Consider the following 27,257-nt stretch of genomic DNA (forward strand, 5'->3'; position numbering starts at 1 on the left):
CTCTTAGGGAGACAGGTAGGTCAGCATTTTCTTCTTGCGGGCAGTTTCTTACTGGTAAGTTACTCCCATTCAAAGTAATCAGTATGACTTTGTGGGATATCTTTGGGCAGCCTCCCTGGGTCCTGAGAGCCAGTCACACCAAATCTGAAAACTAGGTTACGATGTATTATCAAAGGCCCATGAAATTGTTTGCTCCCGAACCACAGCCTTCATCAAATTACAATGCAAGGAACCAGGGATAATATCATCTCATACTGTACAGCTTTTACATGCCATTTTTACTTGTTTTCAGGGACAAGTCCCACACAAAGTGCCCCCATTTCTAACCTACCAGGACTGGTCAAGACCTTTCTAAAAATGAACTGCAGGATCCTCACTGCTTGGGCAAGTGTTCACTACAGTTCACACTACTTGAACTGTGAACTGCCCGGAATGACAATCTGGACAAGAAAAACACTACTGAAAAGTTCTGGTACCAAAGATAATATTCTTGATGTAATATATGCAAACTGGTTTAAGGATACAAAATATTTTAAATGAGATATTACTAAGCAGAACTAACTTTGCCCCACTCCTCTTCTCCATTGCACATAGATCAAAGACCATTTGGATATGGAGAAGCAGTTTAGAGTCTAAGTAACAGGATGTAGATAAGGAGATATGTTTCCTCAACTCTCTTAGGGTCCCTGGATGGCTCTGAAAATTAAACTGGCAAAGACAAATTAACCAGAGAAAAGTATCCAAATTTATTTAACATAAGTTTTCTGTGACACGGGAGATTTCATAAGTAAATGAAGACCCAAAGAAACCGACCAGTGTGTTTTTAGGCTAGGTTAAATGAAGAGTGTACAGTTGTGGAAGAATATTATGGGTTAAGGAGTATGAAGTACCTGTAGTTAACTTGGGAAAACTGAGCAAGGACTGTTTATTCAGATTCTTTTTGGCATCCCTTTGTCTTCAGAGGTAAGCATGGTCCTTTCCTCCAGGTATATGGAGGGTGCCTGTCACAGGACAGCTTATAACCTGTTTCAAGAAAGAAAGGAGAAGGTAGGCCCTTTCAGTTTCTGGGTTTTTTTCCTCACTCTTTCAGTTTAAAATATTTAATATGCCAAGGTACCATATATGGGGGTAGCATGTCCCGAACCCCATCAAGAGCATAATGTGAATGAAGGAGACTTTGTATCTTGACACTACGTCAGATAAAGTCCCAGATTTGGGAATATGGAATAAATACCCTCTTTTAAGCGATATGAGAGTATAGAGAATCCCACTTTCTAAGTAAGTTCTTAGATATGGCAAGCCATTAACTAGAACGGGGTCTTGTTGGGGTCCAGCCCCAGCAGGTCCAGGGGTCCCCAAAGGTGTGGACAGAGTTGGTGAAGAAGGAATGACATGGAGACAGCGTTCAGTTGATCAGCAGCCTAGCCAGGAACTCCAGCCAAGTTCTGTCTAGGATCTCCAGCCAAGTACTCTGTGTTTTATTGTCTTGTTACATCTGTATTTATACCAGTTGATTTTAATCCTGTCAATTTCTATTCCAAAGGTTAGGGCATTTCTTATCTCCATTCCAGGGAGTAAAGATTATGGAGCTTAAGGGTGATTGTTCGGAGTTAAAGTGATTAACTACCCACCTGGCATTTAGTTAACGGGTTTTATTCCCTCCCTAACTTCAGGGAAAAATCCCTACCTGGGGAAACAACCTTTCTCGGAGAGGTGACCTTGGTTAAAACACATAGCGCCAAGAAGGTGAGCAAACATATTAAGAACAGTATGCCATATATGCCAGGTCCCTTGAAACATACACTGTGCAGATGTTTCTTCCCTGCAGCGACTATGTCAAGCAGCAAGGATGGACCGGCTTCTGGCAGGGTCTATTTAGTGTCTCTACCTGAGGGCTAAAATAGTTGCTGGAAGATCACAATAGATACTGCAAATTAAATTCATAAAAGATAATATTCATACTCCAGACTGCTTGATGCTTCCTCTCTGCCGGAAGCCGGTCCACCCTTGCTGCTTGACACAGTTGCTGCAGGGAAGAAACATCTGCACAGCATACGTTTCAAGGGACCTGGCGTATATGGCATACGTTTGCTCCCCCTCTTAGCGCTATGTGTTTTAACCAGGGTCACCTCTCCGAGAAAGGTTGTTCCCCCAGTTGGGAATTTTTCCCTGGAGTTAGGGATTAACAGGACTAAGGAAGGGAATAAATCAGTAAAACCCCTTAACTAAGTGCCAGGCGGGTAGTTAATCACCTTAACTATGAACAATCACGCTTAAGCTACATAATCTTTACTTAGGATAATCTCCTTTAGTTACTTCCTTGTAGCTTAACAGAACAGTAGAGTAGTGACCTTGGAATGGAGATAACAAACACCCTAACCTTTGGAATAGAAAGGATTAAAATCAAATGGTATAAATACAGATGTCACAGGAGAATAAAGAGAGAACCTGGCTGGAGAACCTGGCTAGAGAACCTCGCTATGCTGATCAACTGAATGCTGTCTCCGTGTCATTCCTTCTTCGCCGACTCCATCCACACCTTTGGGAACCCCTGGACCTGCTGGGGCAGGACCTCAACACCTCTCAACACAAGGTCAGGGAAAAGTAAACATTTGTTTGTTGGACACCTCAGTTTTGTGAGGTAGCTATGCTATTGGAATACCTAGGAGTTCCAAAAGTCTCTAGCCAATTTTCACACTTCAATCACAATAGTTCAGTTTTTGTCAGGTTTTCATGGGGGAGAGGGGTTGGTGGGACAATGTTTTGACTTGAAAATATAATTTAAGAAAATAACAGTCTAGGGCAGTGATGGTGAACCTTTTGAGCTCGGCGTGTCAGCATTTTGAAAAACCCTAACTTAACTCTGGTGCCATGTCACATATAGAAATTTTTTGATATTTGTAACCATAGTAAAACAAAGACTTATATTTTTGATATTTATTTTCTATATTTAAATGCCATTTAACAAAGAAAAATCAACCAAAAAAATGAGTTTGCGTGTCACCTCTGACACGCGTGTCAGAGGTTCGCCATCACTGGTCTAGGGGGAAGATTTAAAAAAAAAAAAAGAAAAGAAAGTAATACATTGGCCACAGGTCAAGGTGGAAATAGTGATGATTCAACCTTTTCCATCCTGAAGGAAGTCCAAAACTGCAGAATTTCTGTTGGCTTTACATGTTTGTCAATCTCAGCTTAATTAATAAAGTTAAAATATGTAGAGTTAGTTGATTCCTTAATCTTACTATGCAGTACAGATGGCTGATACTAAGATTGCAGAGATATGAGCAGATTTGAAGCAGGGAATGGTGCCTAAATGTGCTGTCTACTTGTATTCCCAAGGATGTTGGACCTCAAAGTTCAGACTTTTAAGGAATTTTCCATTTAAATCAGTGTCTTATTAAGATTGTCAAGAGAATTCTTTGTCTAAGGTTTAACACGTTGTACAAGCAATAGACTGGTCAGCCATGGGGAGAAATTCCTTTTATAATCAAAAGAAATTTCAAAAATATCACAGGAAATGCATTACAAAATTATGAGAGCCCTGGTGCTGCTCCTTTCTGACAGGGTCTGGCTCAGGGAGATGATAGGCAGATTAAAGAAAAAGGACAAAGTCCTACATTCCTGCCCCTGTCAAATTGTTATACATCTGCTTTACCTACCCTGATCAGCTTTCTACTGAAGCCACTACCAGTAAGAACGTCCATCCACACTTCACTACCATGGACAGCTCCCTATTGTCTCCCATTGTCCAGAGTGAGTTAGGTGCTAGTTTCTGTGTATTCTCAAACACAAAAGTCAAAACTCTATACATGATTCTAGAAACTCTCTGCACTTGGCTGAGATTGACAAAGTGGCAACATTTTCTCCCACCAGAGTGAAGCTGGTGTGTGCAACAGAGAAAGAAGGGAGAGCCCACCACCAATCTCTCTTTAAAGAAATTCTATTACCTTTCTTGATCACTCTCCTTGCCACTTATAGACACTTTATTTTTTTAAATATATTTCATTGATTTTTTTTTTTACAGAGAGGAAGGGAGAGGGATAGAGAGTTAGAAACATCAATGAGAGAGAAACATCAATCAGCTGCCTCCTGCACACCCCCTACTGGGGAATGTGCCCACAACCAAGGTATATGCCCTTGAACCTGGGACCCTTTAGACTGCAGGCCGATGCTCTATCTACTGAGCTAAACCAGTTAGGGCATAGACACTTTAGGTGGGTGGTAAGCTAATAATAAAAAAATCTGTTTCATAACTCTCTCTCTCTTGTGAATCGTCACCTGAGGATATTTTTTTCCCATTGATTTTTAGAGAGAGAGTGGAAGGGAGGGAAGGATGGAGAGAGAAAGAGAGAGAGAGAGAGAGAGAGAGAGAGAGAGAGAGAGAGAGAGAGTGATGTGAGAGAGACACATTGATTGGTTGCTGAGGATCCAACCTGCAACTTAGGTACATGCCCTTGACCGGGAATTAAAACTAATACCCTTCGGTGCTCAGGCCAACATTCTAATCACTGAGAAACACTGGCTAGGGCTCATAATCTCTTAACATGTCTTACTAGAGCATCTGTCCCCTCCTGTTCAGAGTTTTGTGCCGGAAGCAGGTCCATCCTTGCTGTTTGACACAGTTGCTGCAGGGAAGAAACATCTGCACAGCATATGTTTCAAGGGACCTGGCGTATATGGCATACTGTTCTTAATATGTTTGCTCCCCTTCTTAGTGCTATGTGTTTTAACCAGGGTCACCTCTCCGAGAAAGGTTGTTTCCCCAGGTGGGAATGTTTCCCTGGAGTTAGGGATTAACAGAACTAAAGAAGGGAATAAATCAGTAAAACCTCTTAACTAAGTGCCAGGTGGGTAGTTAATCACCTTAACTATGAACATTCACGCTTACGCTACATAATCTTTACTTAGGATAATCTCCTTTAGTTACTTCCTTGTAGCTTAACAGAACAGTAGAGAAGTGACCTTGGAATGGAGATAACACCTTTGGAATAGAATGGATAGGATTAAAATCAACAAACTAGATGGCGATAGGATTTTTGGCAAAGGTCAGATAAGAAACTATGGACATGGAACAAGGAACTGTAGAAGATCAAGGGAGGACCCAAAACATACCATGATGTGACTATAGAGGCATGCTTATAGGATCAAATGGTATAAATACAGATGTAACAGGAGAATAAAGAGAGAACCTGGCTATGCTGATCATCTGAACGCTGTCTCCATGTCCTTCATTCTTTGCTGACTCCGTCCACACCTTTGAGAACCCCTGGACTGCTGGGGCTGGACCCCGGCAGTTTTGGAGGCCTCTGATAAAACACCAAAACAAATATAAAAGGTAAGTTTGCATTTGATTACATATTTAGAATTATACCTTTAAACTTGCCACCTGAACATGTTCTCATAAAATCTACCCTCCATTCCACAAGTTTGAATTCCCTCTAATTACACTGTGCAAATGAGTATATAGAATTAACATTAGACATCAAAAATGCATACATAGTACAAATTTGCACCAGTTCCAATGTATAGTTTTTCCCCCCTCATCAAGCAATCGTCTGACACCAGCTGGGTGTCCTACAACTCAATTATGACACTATCAATCTAGAAACAGCATCAGGGCCCTAGCTGGTTTGGCTCAGTGCATAGTGTGTTGGCCTGCAGACTGAGGGATCCCAGGTTCAATTCTGGTCAAGGGCACATGCCCGGGTTGCAGGTTCAATCCCCAGTAGGGGACATGCAGGAGGCAGCTGATCAATGATTCTCTCTCATCATTGATGTTTCTATCTTCTCTGAAATCAATAAAGATATATTTGAAAAAATAAAAATAGCATCAGATTCCACAAGTTAAGGCTTAATTTCTACAAGACTGATCACTAATTCAGATGCCAATCACACATCATAAATCCTGTGCTTCTGACGAACCATCTACAAATCAGAGGTTTCCATAACCCTCTTCTTGAGTTTGATTAATTTGTTAGAGTGCCTCACAGGACTCGGGAAATTCATTTACTTACTAGTTTATTACAAGGCTATTAAAGAATATGAGTCAACAGCAGATGAAGTCAACATAGAAAGAGGTCCAGAACAAAGAAGCTTCTGTGGTTTAGGGCCCTGCACAGAGGCACATGGATACTTCTGGTTCCCTAACCTGGAAACTCTAAATATCATCCTTTTGGGTTTTTATGGAGGCATGACTCACAGGCATAATTGATTAGATCATTGGCTATTGGTGATTGAACTCAATCTTCAGTCCCTCTCCCCTACTGGAGGTCAGTCAGAGGTTGGGACTGAAAGTTCCAACCCTCTAATCAGAAGGTTGGTTTCCCTAGCAACCAGTCCACATTCAGATTACCTAAAACCATTCCAATCACCTCAGTAACATAACAAAAGAAAGATGCCTTAACATTCTTATTAGAAAATTCCATGGATTTTAGGAGCTCTGGGCCAGGAATGAAATACAAACCAAGTATATATTTCTTATTATAAATCACATAGTTTTCTGTAATACCAGAGCAAAAGTAGTAAAGATGTGTGGCCCCTGGAACAGAAGCAAGTGAAAGCCCCATTTACGTGGTCTGCTTGAGTAAGAGGCAGAGTTGTGCCAGCGGGCCTTCTCAGAAGATTGGCTACTGACATACTATTTAATTTGGCTCATAGTTTGTCTCTTCAATATTTTTAGGAGTGATAGGAAGAAATACATTTTGAAAATCTAATGGCCTTTTCTACCTCTCTGCTCTTTAAGCAATTTTGCCATCTACATGGTAAGTGGTCAATATTTTATTGAATTGATTAATTTATTTATAAAAGTTGCAACATACTGCAAATAGTATTTTATATCAGTATAGATACATCTCATTTAAGATTTAGCTTTTCATCTTGATCAAAATTGATATTAATCAGTTTTCAAATGCCTTTTGGAAATACATTATTTCTGTGAACTTAATCTTTATACTGCTTGCCCACTCTAACACTGGGTGCTATTTCTTTGGCTCATTGACATTCAAGATATAGATGACATTTACCTTAGTTCTTAATACCATCATTTCTATAATTTCCACTACCAAGGGATAATTGGTCTGCCTCTAAATCTCTTTAATCCAATTTGTTCTCTACTCTATAGTTTATCTCATCACTTAAACCCTTCAAGTATCAGTACTTAAAGTTGGTCATTTAATAGTCTTAAATATCTATATAAATAAAAGCCTAAGTGACCATTTCAACCGGTCGACCAATGGGTTGGAGGCTATGACACGCACTGACTACCAGGGGGCAGACACTTAACACAGGGGTTGCCCCCTGGTGGTTAGTGCACTCCCACATTGGGAGTGCCCACCGGCTGGGCAGCAGCCACTCCCTCCCTCAGTAGTTCTGCAGATCCAATCTCCAGAAAATGGGCCAGGCACAGACAGACCAGTACCACTGGCACAATTCTGCCAGCATCCCTGGCCTCCTAGAAGTCGACCTCAGGCACCGGGGTTGCTTCCCCTCCCTAGATGCTCTGCAAGGAAGAAAGGATATAAAAGTGACCGCCAGGTGGCTCCCAACAACCGGGGTGAATGTCAGTGTGACGGATCCAGATCCTGGGCCGGCAAGGGCGTCCCTCCCAGAGGGCTGATCATGTCCCGGCCCCACCCCTCTGGGGACCCCACTTGTGCACATATTCGTGCACTGGGCCTCTAGTTTAGTATAAAACCCTTAGCTTGAGTTGGAAAAGATTTCAGCCTTCTGACTGGTCTCCAGCTTAGAACAGCTCTAATCAATTCTCCAGTTACTTTTCTTTTTTTCTTTTTTTAAAATCCTTACCCGAGGATATTTTTCCACTGATTTTTTAGAAAAAGTGGAAGAGAGAGGGACAGACAGAGAGAAATATCGATGTTAGAGAAACACATTGATTGGTGCCTCCTGCACGTGCAGGGCCCAAAAGCGCCTGCAACCAAGGTAGGTGCCCTTGACCAGAATCAAACCTGGAACCCTTCAGTCCACACGCTGACACTCTATCCACTGGAGCCAGCCAATTATTGATTACACTAGGGGCCCGGTGCAAGAAATTCGTGCAAGAGTAGGCCTTCCTTCCCCTGGCTGCCGCACCAGCTTCCCTCTGACACCGGGACCCGGACTACCTTCCCTCAGGCCACCTACAGGCACCCAGGACCCAGGCTGGCTTCCCTCTGGCCCCAGTTGGTCAGAAAGGACATCCAGAATGATGTCCGGACTAATTAGCATGTTACCCTTTTATTATTATAGATGGGAATTTAGGACTACCGATTTAAGATTTTTTTTAATTTGGAAATTTGAAGTTTGATGTTGAGTCTCATGATTTTTTAAAAATATTTTTGTATTTATTTCAGAGAGGAAGGGAGAGGGAGAGAGGATAGAAACATCAATGATGAGAGAAAATCATTCATTGGATGCTTCCTGCACATCCCACACTGGGGATTCAGCCCACAACCGTCATGTGCCCTGACCAGGAATCAAACAGTGACCTCCTGGTTCATAGGTTGATGCTCAACCACTGAGCCACACGAACCGGGCTTAATCTCATTATTTTTAAATGTTGGTCATACTTCCAAAAAAATTTGTTGCCCTGGGTGGTATGGCTTAGTTGGTTGAGCGTAGTCCTGTGCACCAAAAGGTTGCTGATTCAATTTCCAGTCAGAGCACAAGCCCAAGTTGCAGGTTCAGTCCCCCATGGGAGGCAATCAGATGATGTTTCTCTCACATTATAGTCTCTCTCTCTGAAAGAAAATCAAATATATTCTCACACTGAAGAATGTTGACTATAATCTGAAAGTCAAATTTAACTGCAGTTTGATTTCCCCCCCACAGATCTTGCTATACAGAAGCAACCAGTTATGCCCTGTGATAAAAATCCAGAGCAATCCAATAGGAATCATAGTAAAGATGAAAGAAGGAAAAATAAAAAATGGAGAGAAGGAGAAGGAGAAATGGAAGAAGAAATGGAAAAGGATGGTAAAAAGAAACTGGAAGAGGAACAGGAGGAAGAGAAAAAAGAAGAAAAAATGGAATGTGAGGAAGAATATCCGGAGAAAAGATTAGTCAGCAAGCCCCTCATGGACACTCTCTGGGCAACGTTTAAGTTAAACAAATGCCCCACAAAAGGACATAGTCTATCGCTTGCATTTGAATTTAACATGACAGAAAAACAGGTAGGACAACGTATTTCTTTTTTAAAAGAAATTTTTTTTAATTGATTTCAGAGAGGAAAGGAGAGAGAGAGAGAGAGAGAGAGACATCAATGATGAAAGAGAATCATTGATTGGCTGCCTCCTGCACGCCACGCACTGGGGATCGAGCCCGCAACCCAGGCATGTGCCCTTGACTGGAATCGAACCCAGGACCCTTGAGTCCACAAGTCGAGGCTCTATCCACTGAGCCAAACCAGCTAGGACCAATATATTTCTTTATTCACAGATTCACTTATATAGTACTATTACCTATTTAAGCCAATACCCTTATTTTTGGATTAATCACCTCCTCTCTCTCTCTCTCTCTCTCTCTCTCTCTCTCTCTCTCTCTCTTTGCAGGTAAATCAATGGTTTTTTAAAAAGAGAAAGAAATTCAAACAAGAAATGTATAAGCGAAAATACAAGAGCGAGCTCAAGAGGTAAGAACATTAAGTTGTAAGAAAGTGAAAATGGAATACAGGGTTTGGCAAAACTAGGTTTACAGTTGTTCGTATGAAAGATAATACAATAGTTACTAAATAATAATACAAGAATAAATTGTGTTTTTCATACTCACAATTGTAAACCTGCTTTTACCATACTGTGCATATTGACTTTGGGGGATAGATTGTATTCACAGTTATTGGCTATCCCATAAACATGTTCATGTTTCTAGCCAGTGGCAAAGAGCCATTTACTGCCCTATTTTTCACTCTACTCAACACACAAAAATGCAGAGGTACATGATCATTCCACTATTTACCATGTAGACATATTAGCAAATATACAACTGTAGCCATTATATATTTTTAAAGCATTTTATTTTTATATATATATTTTTTACAATTTATTTATTTATTAAAATTAAATCTTTATTGTTCAGATTATTACAGTTGTTCCTCTTTTTTCCCTCCATAGCTCCTCTCCACCCGATTCCCACCCCAACCTCTGCTCTTACCCCCTCCCCACTGTCCTCATCCATAGGTGTATGATGTCTCTTCCTGAACCCCCCACAACCCTTCCCCCCTGAGAATTGTCAGTCTGCTCCCTTTCTATGCCCCTGATTCCATTATATTCACCAGTTTATTCTGTTCATCAAATTATTTATTCACTTGATTTTTAGATTCACTTGTTCATAGATATGTATTTGTTGTTCATAATTTGTATCTTTACCTTTTGCTTCTTTTTCCTCTTCTTAAAGGATACCTTTCAGCATTTCATATAATGCTGGTTTGGTGGTGATGAACTCCTTTAGCTTTTCATTGTCTGTGAAGCTCTTTATCTGATCTTCAATTCTGAATGACAGCTTTGCTGGGTAAAGTAATCTTGGTTGTAGGTTCTTGCTATTCATCACTTTGAATATTTCTTGCTACTCTCTTCTGGCCTGCATAGTTTCTGTTGAGAAATCAGCTGACAGTCGTATGGGTACTCCCTTGTAGGTAACTAACTGTTTTTCTCTTGCTGCTTTTAATATTCTCTCTTTGTCTTTTGCTCTTGGCATTTTAATTATGATGTGTCTTGGTGTGGTCCTCTTTGGATTCCTTTTGTTTGGGGTTCTCTGAGCATCCTGGACTTGGAAGTCTATTTCTTTCACCAGGTAGGGAAAATTTTCTGTCATTATTTCTCCAAATAGGTTTTCAATATCTTGCTCTCTCTCTCTCCTTCTGGTACCCCTATAATTCGGATGTTGGTATGCTTGAAGTTGTCTCAGAGGCTCCTTACACTATCTTCATATTTTTGGATTCTTTTTTCTTTTTGTTTTTCTGGTTGGGTATTTTTTGCTTCTTCGTATTTCAAATCTTTGACTTGATTCTTGGGATCCTCTAGTCTGCTGTTGGGTCTCTGTATAATATTCTTTATTTCAATCAGTGTATGCTTAATTTCTAGTTGGTCCTTTTTCATATCCTCAAGGGTCTCACTAAATTTATTGGCGGTTTCTAGAAAATTCTTGAAAAACCTTAAAAGTGTGGTTTTGAACTCTATATCCAGTAGTTTGCTTTCCTCCATTTCTGTCATTTGTGACTTGTGTCTTTGTCTCCGCATTTTGGCTGCTTCCCTCTGTTGATAGAGTGGCTTTGTGTGCTAGGTGTCCTATAGGGCCCAGTGGCTCAACCTCCCCAATTACCTGAGGTGGACACTCTTGGTGCACTCCTTTGTGGGCTTTGTGCAGTCTTGTTGTAGTTAAGCCTTGATTGTTGTAGGTATCACTGGGAGGAATTGACCTCCAGGCCAATTGGCTGTGAGAATCAGCTGTGGTTATGGTGGGAGAACTTCTGTGCTGGAGACACCCTTATGGGGCAAGACTTGCTTCAGTGGGGCTTTGGTGCTCACTGAGTCTGCCCCCTGAGTGTGTCCCTTATGGATCTGAGGAGTTGTAATCTGGATGGTCCACTCTGACCACTGGGTATACTGGCCCTTGGATCTCTAAGGAGGTCCTAATTTAGCCTCTGCATGAGGCTACCCAGCAGGAGCTATGGAGAGATCTGCAGATTCCTCTTATTTGTTTGGAGTTTGGAGGTGCACAGATGAGGTCCAGCTGTGAAGCAATGCAAGCTGCTGTGGGACCTGGGCCTTCTCTTGGAAGTTCTGGGTCTGTCTGGCCCAGCTGCAGTTAGTTAGGTAATTTTAGATCACAAAGGGCCAGGGAATTCATATGCAAAAGCCTCTGCACACAGCTTGGGTGGGGCAGGATCTCAGGTAATCAACAGGGCGGAGCAAACAGCTATGGCTGATCCTCAGCCCTGCCCTAAGGGGCCCCGCATCTCACTGTTCCATGGTAATTGCTGCAAGCACCTCTGAGAGAAAGCCGCCCTCGAGTTCCGAATTCTGACCGATGCCAGACAGTCCAGTTTCTCCCCGTATGAGTCTGGGTCCCCAGAGACTCACCCGAAACTGGAGTTCAGAGCAGTCGGGAGCTTGTGTCTCCCTCCGGATTGAAAAAGATAGCCGCGTCCTTAGTTGCCAGCCCTTTCCACGTGCGCCTCCGTACCTCTGCACTTTACTTCCACACCGCACCTCCTCTGAGTCTCAGTGTGCTTTTCTCTTCCTTCTAGTTGTAGAATTTCCACTCGGCCAGCCTTCCTGTGGTTCTGGATGATGTCCATTTTGTCTTTTCATTGTATTTTTGAATTGGTTGTGAGAGGCAGCAATTTCCGGTGTTTACCTATGCCACCATCTTGGTTTTTCTTTATATTTATTATTATCATTATTTTAATCCTCATCTGAGGATATTTTTTCATTGATTTTTAGAAAGAGTGGAAGAGCCGAAACCGGTTTGGCTCAGTGGATAGTGCGTCGGCCTGTGGATTGAAGGGTCCCGGGTTCGATTCCAGTCAAGGGCATGTACCTGGGTTGCGGGCACATCCCCAGTGGGAGATGTGCAAGAGGCAGCTGATCGATGTTTCTCTCTCATTGATGTTTCTAACTCTCTATCTCTCTCCCTTCCTCTCTGTAAAAAATCAATAAAATATATTTAAAAAAAAAAAAAAAGAAAGAGTGGAAGAGAGAGGGAAAGACAGAGAGAAATATCGATGTGGGAGAAACACATCACTTGGTTGCCTCCTGCACACTCCCTGACCAGGGCCCAGGCGGGGAGGAGCTTGCAACCACGGTACGTGTCCTTGACTGGAATTGAACCTGGAGCCCTTCATTCCACAGGCCAATGTTCTATCCACTGAGCCAAACTGTCCAGGGCCATTATTTTTTGTTGTTGATTACAGTATATAATTAATAATTTTATCTTTTTCATTCTGTAGATACTGAATATATTTTGATATTTGTCTTTTCTTTCTTTGGCAGAAAGAAACGTGATTGAAAGAAATTAAGAAGAGAACATCGGTATTTTTGATAGCACTGGGCAGTATATAGAATTTTTATATATTATTATTTATGTATGTTTATATACATATATCCATTTATTGACTCACTTGATTATCACTCTAAACCACAAATGAGGAAACTGAATTGCTGGGAAATAATGTGATTTCATCAAGTACCAGTACCTAAATTTCTAAGCTTGAATTTGTACTTTATTCCCTCAGGCATTTTCATTTAGGCTATGTCAATTTGTGTTTCATATGTAATGTTTATGTACTCCTAATTTTCTCTATTAAAATTCTAATGTGGCCCTGGCCGACGTGGCTCAGTTGATTGGGCGTCATCCCATGCACCAAGAGTTTGCTGGTTTGATTCCTGGTCAGGACATATGCCTGGGTTTTGGGCTCCATCCCCAGTAGAGGGCATGAAGGAGACAGCTGATGGGTGTTTCTCTCCCTCTCCCTTCCTCACTCTAAAGTCAATAAAAACATTCTTTAAAAAAAATTCTAGCCAGAACCGGTTTGGCTCAGTGGATAAAGCTTCGGCCTGCGGACTCAAGGGTCCCGGGTTCGATTCCGGTCAAGAGCATGTACCTTGGTTGCGGGCACATACCCAGTGGGGGGCGTGCAGGAGGCAGCTGATCCATGTTTCTCTCTCATGGATGTTTCTGGCTCTCTATCCCTCTCCCTTCCTCTCTGTAAGAAATCAATAAAATATATTTTAAAAAATAAATAAATAAATAAAAGTAAATAAATAAAAAAAATTCTAGCCCTAACCGGTTTGGCTCAGTGGATAGAGCATTGGCCTGCAGACTAAAGGGTCCCAGGTTCAATTCAATGGCATGTACCTTGGTTGTGGGCACATCCCCAGTAGGGGGTGTGCAGAAGGCAGCTGATTGATGTTTCTCTATCCCTCTCCCTTCCTCTTAAAAAAGAAAGCAATAAAATATATTTTTTAAAAATATCCTAATGTGGAAATATTTCAAATTTCTTGTACTTTCTCCACCTCTATAATGTCTTTACCTCTTTGACATTTTTTTAAAATATATATTTTATTGATTTTTTACAGAGAGGGATAGAGAGTTAGACACATTCATGAGAGAGAAACATCCATCATGTGCCTCCTGCACACCCCCTACTGGGGATGTGCCCGCAACCAAAGTACATGCCCTTGACCGGAATTGAACCTGGGACTCTTCAGTCCACAGGCTGACGCTCTAGCCACTGAGCCAAACTGGTCAGGCCTCTTTGACATTTTTAAATGTGTTTTAGGAAGATCCCCCTGGTCTTCAGTGGGGATAGTTTTCCAAATTTAACATTTTGATGTATGTTAAGTACATGGACTGTGCTGTTGAACATTTTGTATAACACGATTCTCATATATAAATGGAGTTCTGGAGGATAAACAAGAATATATTGGCAATTGTTTACTTCTGCAGAGAACGGAATGGAGTGCAAAGAAGTTTCTAAACATTCTGTTTTTACACTACTGTGAATTTTAAACTTTATAATGTCAGTTCATTGATTTTATTTAAGAAAAAAATCAATGAAGAAGTTACTAAGTTCTGTGGAAATGTTCAGAGACTGAAAGGGAAATCTACTATAGAATCAAATGGGTTAGTACATCCTGCAATCTGTCCGTATGTCTCTCACTGGCCTTTCTGCCTTTTGTCTACAAAACTGCTCATGAAGGGTGATTTTGTCTGTGTCTGTAACTTAATGAGAAGACCCCCACCTTCTCCCCTCTTTCAATGGTACATGTTTCATCCCAGGTAGAGGGCGTTTCAACAGGTCCAGTTTACAGCAGGACAATGGACAATGGGATCCCGGTGGAAATTGAATAGCTCCTTCTCACCCAAAGGTGCAAACTAACCCATCCATTTTCATGGGATGTACCATTGCAAATCCTGGTATATAATGCCTTTCCCAGGATGGATGGGGCTGTGTTCCCAGCAGCACAGCATGCTGATCCATGGTGGCATTTGCGGCAAAGGCTGCTTCCCTCGACTTCCACACCTCTATGGAAGGTGCCGTGGTAGGGGTCCCCAATCTGGCATATGGACAGCGGGCCATACTTGTTGGTCATTCAAATGTATAAAGCCTGGGACAGTGCTTTAGTCCTCCTGGCCGAAGTCGTTTTACCTGTCAGTAATTTGATCTGCTGCCTAATAGTCCGTTTTTCCCCCTCTCTACCACCCCCCTGCTGCTTGTGGGTTATCGGAGAGATAGACCCTCCATTCAGTGTCATGTTCTTTTGCTCAGTTTTGCATATCATGACTTTGGAAATGTGACCACTGATCACTGCTTCTTCAACAAGGGAATATGCACCTGGTACTGAGGTTATCTAGTCCCCTGATGATGGCAGCCTGGTTTGCACGGTGATGGGGAAAGCTTGGTTTAGGCCAGATGAAGTGTTAACACAAACCAGGGCATATTTATTTATTTTTTTAAAATATATTTTATTGATTTTTTTTTTTTTTTTTTTTTTTTTTTTTACAGAGAGGAAGGGAGAGGGATAGAGAGTTAGAAACATCGATCAGCTGCCTCCTGCACATTCCCCATTGGGGATGTGCCCGCAACCAAGGTACATGCCCTTGTCCGGAATCGAACCCGGGACCCTTGAGTCCGCAGGCCAATGCTCTATCCACTGAGCCAAACTGGCTAGGGCGAACCAGGGCATATTTAGAGCCCTCGCTCGGAGAGTGGGGGCCAATAAAATCAATTTGTCAATCCCTCACCAGTTTGGAACCCATGGATGAGCCCAGACTCCTTTGACAGCTGCCTTGGGCATTGTTCACAACACTCAGGACATGCTGATACTGCATTAGCCAATTCACTGTATTTCAAGAGCAATCTGGCATCCTTGGCAATATGCCCTCCCACACAGGCAGTGCAGCAGCCTCTTCCTCAGCACCCAACCTGCTGTATCCTCCCTCTGAAGGGTCAGTAGTTAGGGATCATACCTGAACTAGGGCATCAGCTTCCTGATTGCCAGAGCGTGTCCGTGCCTTATGAGCCGGGATGTGAAAAACAGTGAGGAGTACCTCAGGCTCTTGCAGGTGAACCCAAATGTCCCTCCACACCTCCTGACCACACAAGGGCTTACTCATGATCATCCACCCCTGCGCTTCTCACTGTCTAAGCCAGTGGTTCTCAACCTTCCTAATGCTGCGACCCTTTAATACAGTTCCTCATGTTGTGGTGACCCCCAACCATAAAATTATTTTCGTTGCTACTTCATAACTGTAATTTTGCTACTGTTATGAATCGTAATGTAAATATCTGATATGCAGGATGTATTTTCATTGTTACAAATTGAACATAATTAAAGCATAGTGATTAATCACAAAAATGTAATTATATATGTGTTTCCCGATGGTCTTAGGAGACCCCTGTGAAAGGGTCGTTCGACCCCCAAAGGGGTCGCGACCCACAGGTTGAGAACCGCTGGAATAGAGTCAATCCCTTTAGAACAGCCCAAACTGTGAGTGCAACGTTTAATGCCCAGGGCTCATAAGTGATCGCCAACCAAACAGCCCTGAGTTCAGCCCACTGGCTGCTGTGGTTGATTACTGCTTCCATCCAGATGGTGTCAGTGTTGGGCTGAAGAGTGACTACAGTCCTTGTGGATGGATTGCCCCAAGTACACCCATCTACATACCAGCCATCAGTGGGGTTTTTCCTCCTCTCTCTACAGGCTGCAGGAGCTGCCTCAGGAATAGAGGTGAGGACATCTGGAGGGTCTACATCTCTACAGGACCTAAGAGCACTCACATTTTTAGAGACAGTGGCTGTCAGACAGGGTTCTTCTCCACTGCAAATAGGCAGCCATTTAGTCAAAGTTCCAGGCATGGCAGAGATGGGCCCGATAAAACATATTCCAAACCCATCCCTTGATAGGAAGGGAAGTTCTTATCATGATATGCTGTTCCTCCGTGAGAGGCTCTACCTGGAGGAGCTCTGTGTACACTGCTAGGAGCTGTTGCTCTGTCGGATATTCTTTGGGCTTCTGTCCCCTTCCCAGAGCTGGGACCAAAATCCTAGGGGCACTCTCTCCTTCTGTTGTCTCTCTGACATCAATGTTTCTCTCTCTCTCCCTTCCTTACACTCTCTCTAAAAATCAATGGAAAAAATATCCTCGGGTGAAGATTAACAAAGAAACAAAAACAAATATGAGAAAATATAATCTCAGGAGGAGAAAGGTTTCTCAAACAAGACATTAAAAACATTATTGAGCCGAAACCGGTTTGGCTCAGTGGATTGAGCATTGGCCTGCGGACTGAAAGGTCCCGGGTTCGATTCCGGTCAAGGGCATGTACCTGGGTTGCGGGCACATCCCCAGGAGATGTGCAGGAGGCAGCTGATCAATGTTTCTCTCTCATCGATGTTTCTAACTCTCTATCTCTCTCCCTTCCTCTCTGTAAAAAATCAATAGAATATATAAAAAACAAAAACAAAAAACAAACAAAAAAAAAAACATTATTGAGCCCTAGCCGGCTTGGCTCAGTGGATAGAGTGTCAGCCTGGGGACTGAAGGGTCCCAGGTTTGATCCTGATCAAGGGCACATGCCTGGATTGCGGGCTCGATCCCCAGTAGGGGGTGTGCAGGAGGCAGCCGATCAATGATTCTCTCTCATCATTGATGTTTCTCTCTCTCCTTCTCCCTTCCTCTCTGAAATCAATAAAGAAATATATTTAAAAAAAAAAAACATTATTGAAAAGATTGATAAATTAAACTACATTATTATCTCCGTTCAGGAATAGATAAAAGAAACTAATACACACCAATAAAATCTCAAACAATGTAACAGGAAAAATGGGCAAAAGACTCAAGCAGACCTTTTCACAAAAGAAATGCAAATACGCAAATTTATGGGCCATCAAAGAAATACCAATTAGAAACACAATGAAATATCATCGTATACTCACTCATTAGAATAACTAAAATTAAAAAGATTGATGGTGCCAAGTATACGATAACTACCTCATATGAATTGTTAACAAGACTATAAATTGGCAAAATCATTCAAAAAAGAAAAACAGCTAAAAATACACATGCCCTCTAAACCCACCATTGCACTACTCAGTATTTGTCTTTAGAAATATTATTTACACCAGAAAAAATGTACAAGAATGTCACAGCATTGTTAGTAATAACCCTAAGCTAAAAACAGTCCAATATCCACCAACAGTAGAATGCATAAGTAGACCATAGCACATTCATAAGATAAGGTAGTATGCAGCAATGCAAATAAGCTACAGCTTCCACACAACAAAGATAAATCTGAGGTAAAATGGTGAAAAGAGAAGTGAGACACATCAAAATGCATATCATGCAATACATTAATGTTTTTTAAAATATATTTTATTGATTTTTTTTTTTTTTTTTTTTTTCAGAGAGGAAGGGGGAGGGATAGAGAGTTAGAAACATCGATGAGAGAGAAACATCGCCTCCTGCACATCTCCTACTGGGGATATGCCCACAACCCAGGTACATGCCCTTGACCGGAATCAAACCTCGGACTTTTCAGTCTGCAGGCCGACGCTGCATCCACTGAGCCAAAGGGCTAGGGCAGTGGTCGGCAAACTCATTAGTCAACAGAGCCAAATATCAACAGTACAACGATTGAAATTTCTTTTGAGAGCAATTCACATTTTTTAAACTTAAACTATATAGGTAGGTACATTGTTATTAACTTAATTAGGGTACTCCTAAGCTGGCCTTTGCTAAAAACGTCCTCAATCTGATTGAGGTACGTTCGCTGAGGTTGACCCCTTCCAACTCTCCCATCCACACTCGTCTTGTATACTTGTCTCAGATAGACGGGTGTGGATGGGAGAGTTGGAAGGGCTCGACCTCAGCGAACGTACCTCAAAACAATGTACCTCCCCCACGCTGCGTATCCCTTGGCCCGCCTGCGCTGTGTCTCCCTTCGCCCGCCCGACCAACCGACACCCCCCACTTCTTATACGCCACTTCTTCAAAATAGACTCGCCCAGGCCGAAAACCAACTTCTGCGCATGGGCCACGAAGTTTCAATCGCACTGTATGTGCGCGCCCGCACGTGGTATTTTGTGGAAGAGCCACACTCAAGGGGCCAAAGAGCCGCATGTGGCTCATGAGCCGCGGTTTGCTGACCACTGGGCTAGGGCATTAATATGTGTGTGTGTGTTTTTTAAGTAAAATTGAACTATAGGCATGCTTAATTCAGTGGTGACGTTATAAAGAAAAGCAAGGAGTTAAAAAACCATAATAGAATAACCTATTGTTTGTCATTGCAAAACGGAGGGGATTGTAATGTAAAAACCACGTAAGGGTTTCTATTTTATTTTATAACTGGGCTTTTGTACTTCACATTACCCTGCACCTTTTCACCCATCCTCCCACCCCTCTAGCAACCATCAGTTCGTTGTTGTTTTTCTTTTGGTCCTGATTTTTAATTTAATGGCTATGCAGGTTCTGGCCTCTTATTTCTGCTGCTCTAAGGGCCCATTGCTCTGGGTCAGGGTTTTCTGCTCAAAGGCATGGATATGGGGGAGCTCTTCTGCCAGGCACAGATTCACCAGCTGGTGTCGCTGAAGCAGCGGTTTCTCCTCGAACTAGCAACACCGCCAGGACTCTGGTAGCTGGAGGCCCACGGATTGGGGGTTGTGTCCTCCACTTCCCAGTGCTCTGACTCTGGGTCCTGCTACAGCAAGCATGTCAAACCCACAGCCCGCGAGCCGCATGTAGCCCACAAGGAACATTTTTGCGGCCCAGCCAATATAACAGTATGTAAGAAACATTTTAATAAAAAGTTCCTAACTTAATTTTTACAATATCTTGTTATACATAATTATTAATAACGAACTACAGCCGAAACCGGTTTGGCTCAGTGGATAGAGTGTCGGCCTGTGGACTGAAGGGTTTCAGGTTCGATTCCGGTCAAGGGCATGTGCCTTGGTTGCGGGCACATCCCCAGTGGGGAGATGTGCAGGAGGCAGCTGGTCGATGTTTCTCTCTCATCGATGTTTCTAACTCTCTATCTCTCTCCTTTCCTCTCTGTAAAAACTCAATAAAATATATTAAAAAAAAAAAAAATAACGAACTACAATGTTCGCTAATGACTGAGTACTAGAAATCGTGTTGCATTCATTTCCCTTAGGCGCCTTACGCACAGGCGCACCATTTCTCTCCACTAATACTAGCAGCAAATATTGTAGCAGCCAATTGCCACATCATTAGTCTTCTACTGACTTGTGTGGTGTGCGCAACAGGAAATATTTCGCTTTCAGAGAACAAGAGAAATAGGTTTATTTGCATTTATGCTTATTAATTTGTGCAGTTATTCAGTGTATGGTAAGTTAATGTTCAAGAAAAAATATTAATTTTTATTAAAATGTTCTATTATTTTATGCTAACGATTACACATTTATTTCAGCCCTTTGTATCCAGCATGTCTCTATCAAAATAAACCTACGCTTCTATGAAAATTGAAGCTTGTGTTTTTTTGCGGCCCACATAAACTTAAACATTGTTTATTTGGCCCGTGTTAGCCCTTGAGTTTGACATGCTTTTCCCGGAGTTACTAGGCGCTGAGGTCCATGGCTGCAGCCTTGGGGGCGGCAGCCCAGCTGGGGCAGAACCCCAGATCCACGCAGGCGCAGTTTGTCCTTTGTATCTCTGAGTGTTTCTGCTTTATTTGCTTCTGTATGTTGTTTTCTTTTTTGGTTCCACTGATAAGTGATATTATGCAATATTTGTCTTTCTCTGACTGACTTATCTCACTTAACATAATGCCTTTGAGGTCCATCCATGTCACAAATGGATTTAGGGTTTTTTGTTTTTTTTAATGGCTGAATGTGTGTGCACACGCACGCGCGCATGCATGTCATATTTTCTTTATCCATTCATTCACCACTGACTTTTAAGGTTGTTTCCTTATCTTCGCTATTGTAAATAATGCAATTAACATAGAGGTGCATATATCTTTTTGAGTTTGTGTTTTCAATTTCTTCAGTTACATACCTAGAAGTGGAATTGCTGAATGTTATGGTAGTTCTAGTTTTAATTTTTTGAGAAACCTCCATACTGTTTTCCATAGTGGCTGCACCAATTTATATTTCTGTCTATAGGGTACAAAGGCTCCTTTTCCCCTACATCTTTGCATTTGTTATCTCTTATCTCTTTTATAATAGCCACTTTAACAAGTGTGTGAGGTAATTGTGATTTTAATTTGCATTTCCCTGGTAATGAATGATGTTGATCATCTTCATGTACCTGCTGGCCATCTGTATGTCTTTCAGATTGTTTTTCGGCTATTGAGTTGTATGAATTTTCATTTATTTTGTATATTAAGCCCTTATTAGATATAGATTTGCAAACATGTTCATCCATGCAGTAGTTTGCTTTTTCATTTTGTGAATGGTTTCCTTTGCTGTGTAGAAGTTTTTAGTGTGGTGTATTTCCACTTATTTTTTGTTTTTGTTGCCTTTCCCTGTAGTGTAAAAAAAAAAAAAATTACGCCAACACCAATGTCAAGGAGCTTACTGCCCATGTTTTTTTCCAAGAGTTTTATCATTTCAGATCTTACATTCAAGTGTTTAATCCATTTTGAATTAATTTTTATGTATGGTATAAGATAGTGGTCCAGTTTCATTCTTTCATATGTGACTGTCCAGTTTTTCCAACACCATTCATTGAAGCATCAAATGTATATTCTTGGCTCCTTGGTCACAAATGAATTGGCTAACATGTATGGGTTTATTTCTGGGTTATCTATTCTGTCCCATTGATCTCTGTGTCCATTTTTATGTAAATACTATACTGTTTTGACTGCTATAATCTTGAGTTTACATCAACTTAATAGTTTCTTTTTCCGGCATTATTATATTTTTTCTATGTATATGATATATGCATCCTTGTAGATTTCTCAAATCTAATGTGAAAAATCTTATATAATAAAAGCTTAACATGCTAAGTGTCCGGTAGTCTGATCAACCAATCAAAGTGTAATATGCTAATGATATGCTAAGGCCGCTCAACTGCTCACTATGACATGCACTGACCACCGGTGGACCAGTCGACCAGTCACTATGACATGCACTGACCACCAGAGGGCAGCCATACTGACCGGTAGTTTAGCTTGCTTCTGGGGTCTGGCCAATCGGGACTGAGCGAGATGGGTCGAACATGCCCTGGAGCCCTCCCACAGTCCCTCCCTGGCTGGCCAACCTCCGGCTCCCCTCCCCAGCCCTGATCATGCACCAGTGGGGTCCCTCAGCCTGGCTTTGTGCCCTCTTGCAATCCAGGACCCCTTAGGGAATGTAGGAGAGCTGGTTTTGGCCCGATCCTGCAGGCTAATCTAGACTAGCCAAATAGATACATAAAAGTAATCATCATGGCTCATCTCTTGTCAACTTGGCACCTATAGACATCTCCTTAAATCATATTTAATCTTCAAATAAAGAAAATAGCAGTCAGCCCAGCTGGCATGGCTCAGTTTGAGCACCGACCTATGAACCAGGAGATTGCAGTTCTATTCCCTGTCAGGGCATTTGCCTGGGATGTGGGCTGGATCCCCAGAGTGGGGTGTGCCAGGAGGCAGCCTATCAATGATTCTCTCTCACCATTGATGTTTCTATCTCTCTCTCCCTCTCCTTCTCTGAAATCAATAAAAATATTTTTTTTTAAAAGAAAATAGCAAAGTCATGCTTCTGTCTACCTTGTGTACAATAAAAAATGTGCTCTTGCCGAAACCGGTTTGTCTCAGCGGATAGAGCGTCGGCCTGCGGACTCAAGGGTCCCAGGTTCTATTCTGGTCAAGGGCATGTACCTTGGTTGCGGGCACATCCCCAGTGGGGGAGGTGCAGGAGGCAGCTGATCGATGTTTCTCTCTCTATCCCTCTCCCTTCCTATCTGCAAAAAAATCAGTAAAATATATATTTTTTAAAAAGAACAAAAGTACTGCTTCTTCCAAGATGAAAGTGGTCCTAAGAATGAACCTGCCACTACATAGATGGCTAATCACCCCCCTGGGGGAATGGTGCTATGTTGGAGACATACTATTGATCTTCGTTGCTAGCAGATGGGGCACATACAAGAATCAACCAATAAATGGATGCAGAAATAAGTAGAACAGCAAATCAATGTTTCTCTCTCTTTCAAATTGATAAATAAAATAATTTTAAAATACATACATACTCCTGGGAGACAGGAACCTCTATCTCCTTTTTTTTCTAATCCCTTTATAATATTAGAATACTCTCGCATCCTGAAATATTTTAAGTACAATGTTTAGATGCATTATTATTAGTATTAACAGCTTTATTTCATTCCACTACCAGCAAATTAGAGCAACTATGGTGCTAGAGTTTCTCCTTTTTTCTCACCACAACCACCATCACTTCACCTTACTCAACTCCCACAACCACCTACTTTTCTAAGTTCCTCTTCCTCATTTTCTAACACCTACTGAGAAATTGAGAAGCCTGTTCACTTCTAGGCCGATAATATCACATCTTTTCAGAGCAATGTTAAATGTTGACCCAGCTTTGGTAGACTTTTCCAGATGTCTTCCCCTTTCCTGGGGGCTAGATCTAAGAATAGGAAAAGAAATCCTTTCTTACATGGGGTCAAAGATGCCCTGAGGGTAGGGTTGGAAAGGGGAGTGAATCCCTGCCTTCGGTAGTGTTGCTCAGGGTTGAATGACAATTCAGTTTGATGGTTCCACCCTTCAGACCTCTCCACTAGGAGAACTTAGCATTTGGTACACATAATTTACTCCTTAAATATTATAAACCTTTAGTTAGAGTAAGACCTGACAACTCTAAAACTGAACCACAAGGAAAAAATGTCTGATTTTGAGAGTTCTTGTAATTCTCCAATATTGTGAATATCAGTGTTTTGACCACTGAAGCTGTATTTTCCCTATTGCCTAGAACTGTATTCCAGAGCAGTGCTTCTTAAAATTTAGGATGCACAAGAATTAGAGATTTTTTTTTTTTTTTTTTTTGAGAATACGTTTATTACAGCTGGAGACAGTGAAACAAGAAAGGGCTTAGCAAAGAAGAAGCAACAGGACAGAGCCTAGGCAGGGCTGCTTTGGCTCACTAGAAAGTCAGAGAAGAAGAGAAGACAGGCTCAGGGGGTTAGCCCAGGATGAGCTGCCACTGCCCATTGCTCCCCTGGTTGCAAGTCTCTCGGGGAGACCTTAGAGTTTATGATATACATGCCTGAGAAAAGAAGGGGGGAGAGAGAGAGAAAAAGGAAGAGGTAGAGAAATATCAATCGGCTGCCTCTTGCACATATCCCACCCAGGGCTGGGGATGGAACCCAAAACCTAGGTATGAGCCTTGGCTGGAAATCAAACCCAAGACCTTTTGGTGCATGGCACAACACTCCAACCAACTGCGCCTCACCAGCCAGGCCATGTTCAGCTTTTAGCTTATCCAAGACCCAGGCATACTTGAAGGAGCCCCTTCCCTATCTCAGCAGCCTCCTCAAATTTTTTGTCAATCCCACCACATTTGTAGGTCAGATGGCCAGTAGTGGTAGACGATGGCCAGTATGTGTCCAAGACGATGATGTTAGTATGAGTCTTTTCCTTTCTCATTTTGGGTTTGATTTAGTGGTGGTTTTTACAACACTTGTGTTCTGGCAGCAAAACTGTTGCAAAAAAGCAAGCATTAGTGAATCTTAAAAGATAAGACTCCTGGGTCCCACTCCCAACTGAAAGAGCTAGAACAAGCCCTGGCCAGGTAGCTCAGTTGGTTAGAATGTCATCCCCATATGCCAAAGTTGTGAGTTTGATATCCTGTCAAGGCACATATAAGAATCAACCAATGAATGCATAAATAAGTGGAACAACAGATCATTCTCTTGTGTGTTTTTTAAAAGGATATAGAGCAGTGGTTCTCAACCTTCCTAATGCCCCAGCCCTTTAATACAGTTCCTCATGTTGCGGTGACCCCCGATTTCATTGTTACAAATTGAACATAATTAAAGCATAGTGATTAATCACAAAAACAATATGTAATTATATATGTGTTTTCCGATGGTCTTAGGCAACCCCTGTGAAAGGGTCGTTTGACCCCCAAAGGGGTCGTGACCCACAGCATTCTTACATGGAGAGAATGCATATAAAAATATAGCTAAGACCAGGGGTTCTGGAGTCAGCTCTTCTTAGGTGTGTGTTTTTTGGGAAATCATGACGCTTGCTCTGACCCTCAGCATCTATAATAGGATAATAGTATCTCACCTTGTTTAATGAGAGTGCATTTATAGTAATTATCACAGTATGGTCACATAGTTGTTATAAATGTTAGTTTAGAGTCAAGTAAAATAATATTTAAGGTTACTGACTTAAACCATTTGCCCAGCCATCGACCTACCTGTGAACCAAGAAGTCAACAGTTCAATTCCCAGTTGCAGGTTCGATACCCAGTGTGGTGTGTAGGAGGCAGCCAATCAATGATTCTCTCTCATCACTGATGTTTCCATCTCTCTCTTCCTCTCTGAAACCAATAAAAAAATATATGTTTTTTAAAATGTATAATTTTAACTAACATCTCCATACTCTAGGCTGACTATTCACAAATATGTATCTATAGTTTAAGAGTTTGCAGCACCTGTACTCTAGGCATGTCTGCCCACTTGCTATCTGCATTTACTAGTATACCAACCTCATTCTGCAATTCAGTTTCCTCATCTGTAAAATAAATATGAGTAATAATTTTTTAATTAAAAAATATACATTTCCAAAAAAAGAATGGAATCATTTATGTTATCTCTAAGAAGATAAGCAGTATCCCTCATCTCAACACCAAGAAAAACAAGTATTTCTTTTAATAAACTAATGAAGGATGAATGTAAGGTGATTTTGAAATTTTAGCTTTATGACAATGGCTTGTTAAGGACAGAAAATGTGTTGCAGTGGATTGAAGATAGAGCAGGTTTTTAAAAAATATATATTTTTATTATTTTCAGAGAGGAAGGAAGAGAGAGAGAGAAACATCAATGATGACAGAGAATCATTTATCAGCTGCCTCCTGCACTCCCTGCACCGGGGATAGAGCCTGAAACAGGGAGTCCAACCGTGACTTCCTGGTTCACAGGTCAACACTCAACCACTGAGCCATGTGGGCCAGGCTAGAGCAGTTTCTTAATGGAGCTGGGTTATAGTCAACTTGGACTGAAGAGAGAAGGTCACATAACATTGTATGTTATTTAAACTTCCCCAGGGAGGCATGGGCTGAAAAAACCCCCCAAAACTTCCTGAGCTTTGGTTTCTTTACCAATAAATGATAGTTAATCTCAGAATGTAGCTTAAGGATCATGAGAAATAAAATTTACATTTTTCCATGTAAGAGAGTGCTGTATAAATGTAAAGGTGTTTTGTTTGTTTTTTAAACCTCACTCCGAGAGAGAGAGGAAAGGCGCGGGAAAGGGAACGAGAGAAACATCAATGTGAGAGAGAAACATTGATTGGTTGTCTCCCTCACACACCTTGACCAGAGATTGAAACCACAATTTAGTGATGCTCCCTGATCCGGAACTGAACCGGCAACCCTTTAGTGTATGAGATGATGCTCCTGGCCAGGGCTGTAAAGTTTTCTTATACGATTTTTCCCCCAAGTTGAAACTCACTTTATTTTTCACTGTTCTTTTGGAAGATGCAAGTGGCATCAGGAAAGAGCCATTGACAAAGTTAAGAATGAATCATATTTTTCTAATCCTGATGAAGACTAATGTAACAGATATTTTTTAAAAATATTTTTTAATTGATTTCATAGAGCAAAGTAGAGGGAGAGAGAAACATCAATGATGAGAGAGAATCACTGATTGGCTGCCTTCTGCATGCCCTCTATTGGGGATCAAGTTCTAGCCCAGGCATGTGCCCTTGACTGGAATCGAATCCAGGACCCTTCAGTCTGCAGGCCAACACTCTATCCACTGAGCAGATTGGCTAGGGCTGTAGCAGATATTTAAACAAGGAATTTTTCTTCATAGAAGCACTCGAAATCCATAACTCTTTAATTGGACATCCATTGGCGACACCCATTCCAGCCTCACAGGTATTCTGACCAACCAGTGAAAATAAATTCCATAGCTGCTCATCAAGCTAAGGAGAGCTACTTTTGTGGCCAAAAGTACTTGCCCTCGGTGTTTCGGACAGTACACGCCTGTGTGGTTGTGTCCAGCTACCTTCCTTCTGCAGAACCCTGGCCCTACTTCAACTTCAAGTTCTGGTCCTCAGTCCTTGTACTTAGTTCTTGT

The 27,257-nt window shown here is 41.7% G+C and overlaps 1 protein-coding gene across 1 annotated transcript; it reads left to right on the forward strand.

The window, feature by feature from the left end:
- The first annotated feature begins 969 nt into the window (after nt 1-969).
- NANOGNB (NANOG neighbor homeobox) lies at nt 970-26,729 on the forward strand. The gene is made up of 5 exons (XM_036299034.1): nt 970-1,047; nt 3,669-3,753; nt 8,827-9,167; nt 9,546-9,625; nt 26,654-26,729. The coding sequence occupies exons 1-5, from the start codon at nt 970-972 to the stop codon at nt 26,727-26,729; spliced, it is 660 nt and encodes a 219-aa protein (XP_036154927.1).
- The last annotated feature ends 528 nt before the right edge of the window (nt 26,730-27,257 follow it).

Source organism: Myotis myotis, unplaced genomic scaffold, assembly GCF_014108235.1.
Source record: "Myotis myotis isolate mMyoMyo1 unplaced genomic scaffold, mMyoMyo1.p scaffold_m19_p_3, whole genome shotgun sequence".
NCBI classification, from domain to species: Eukaryota; Metazoa; Chordata; class Mammalia; order Chiroptera; family Vespertilionidae; genus Myotis; species Myotis myotis.

Bases quoted from the DNA above. Each gene is read 5' to 3' on its own strand.
- NANOGNB (XM_036299034.1), top strand. From the start codon at position 970: ATGGTCCTTTCCTCCAGGTATATGGAGGGTGCCTGTCACAGGACAGCT. The intron at 1,048-3,668 runs GTAGGCCCTTTC...TACCCTGATCAG, and splicing joins TTCAAGAAAGAAAGGAGAAG to CTTTCTACTGAAGCCACTAC. The intron at 9,168-9,545 runs GTAGGACAACGT...CTCTCTTTGCAG, and splicing joins TTAACATGACAGAAAAACAG to GTAAATCAATGGTTTTTTAA.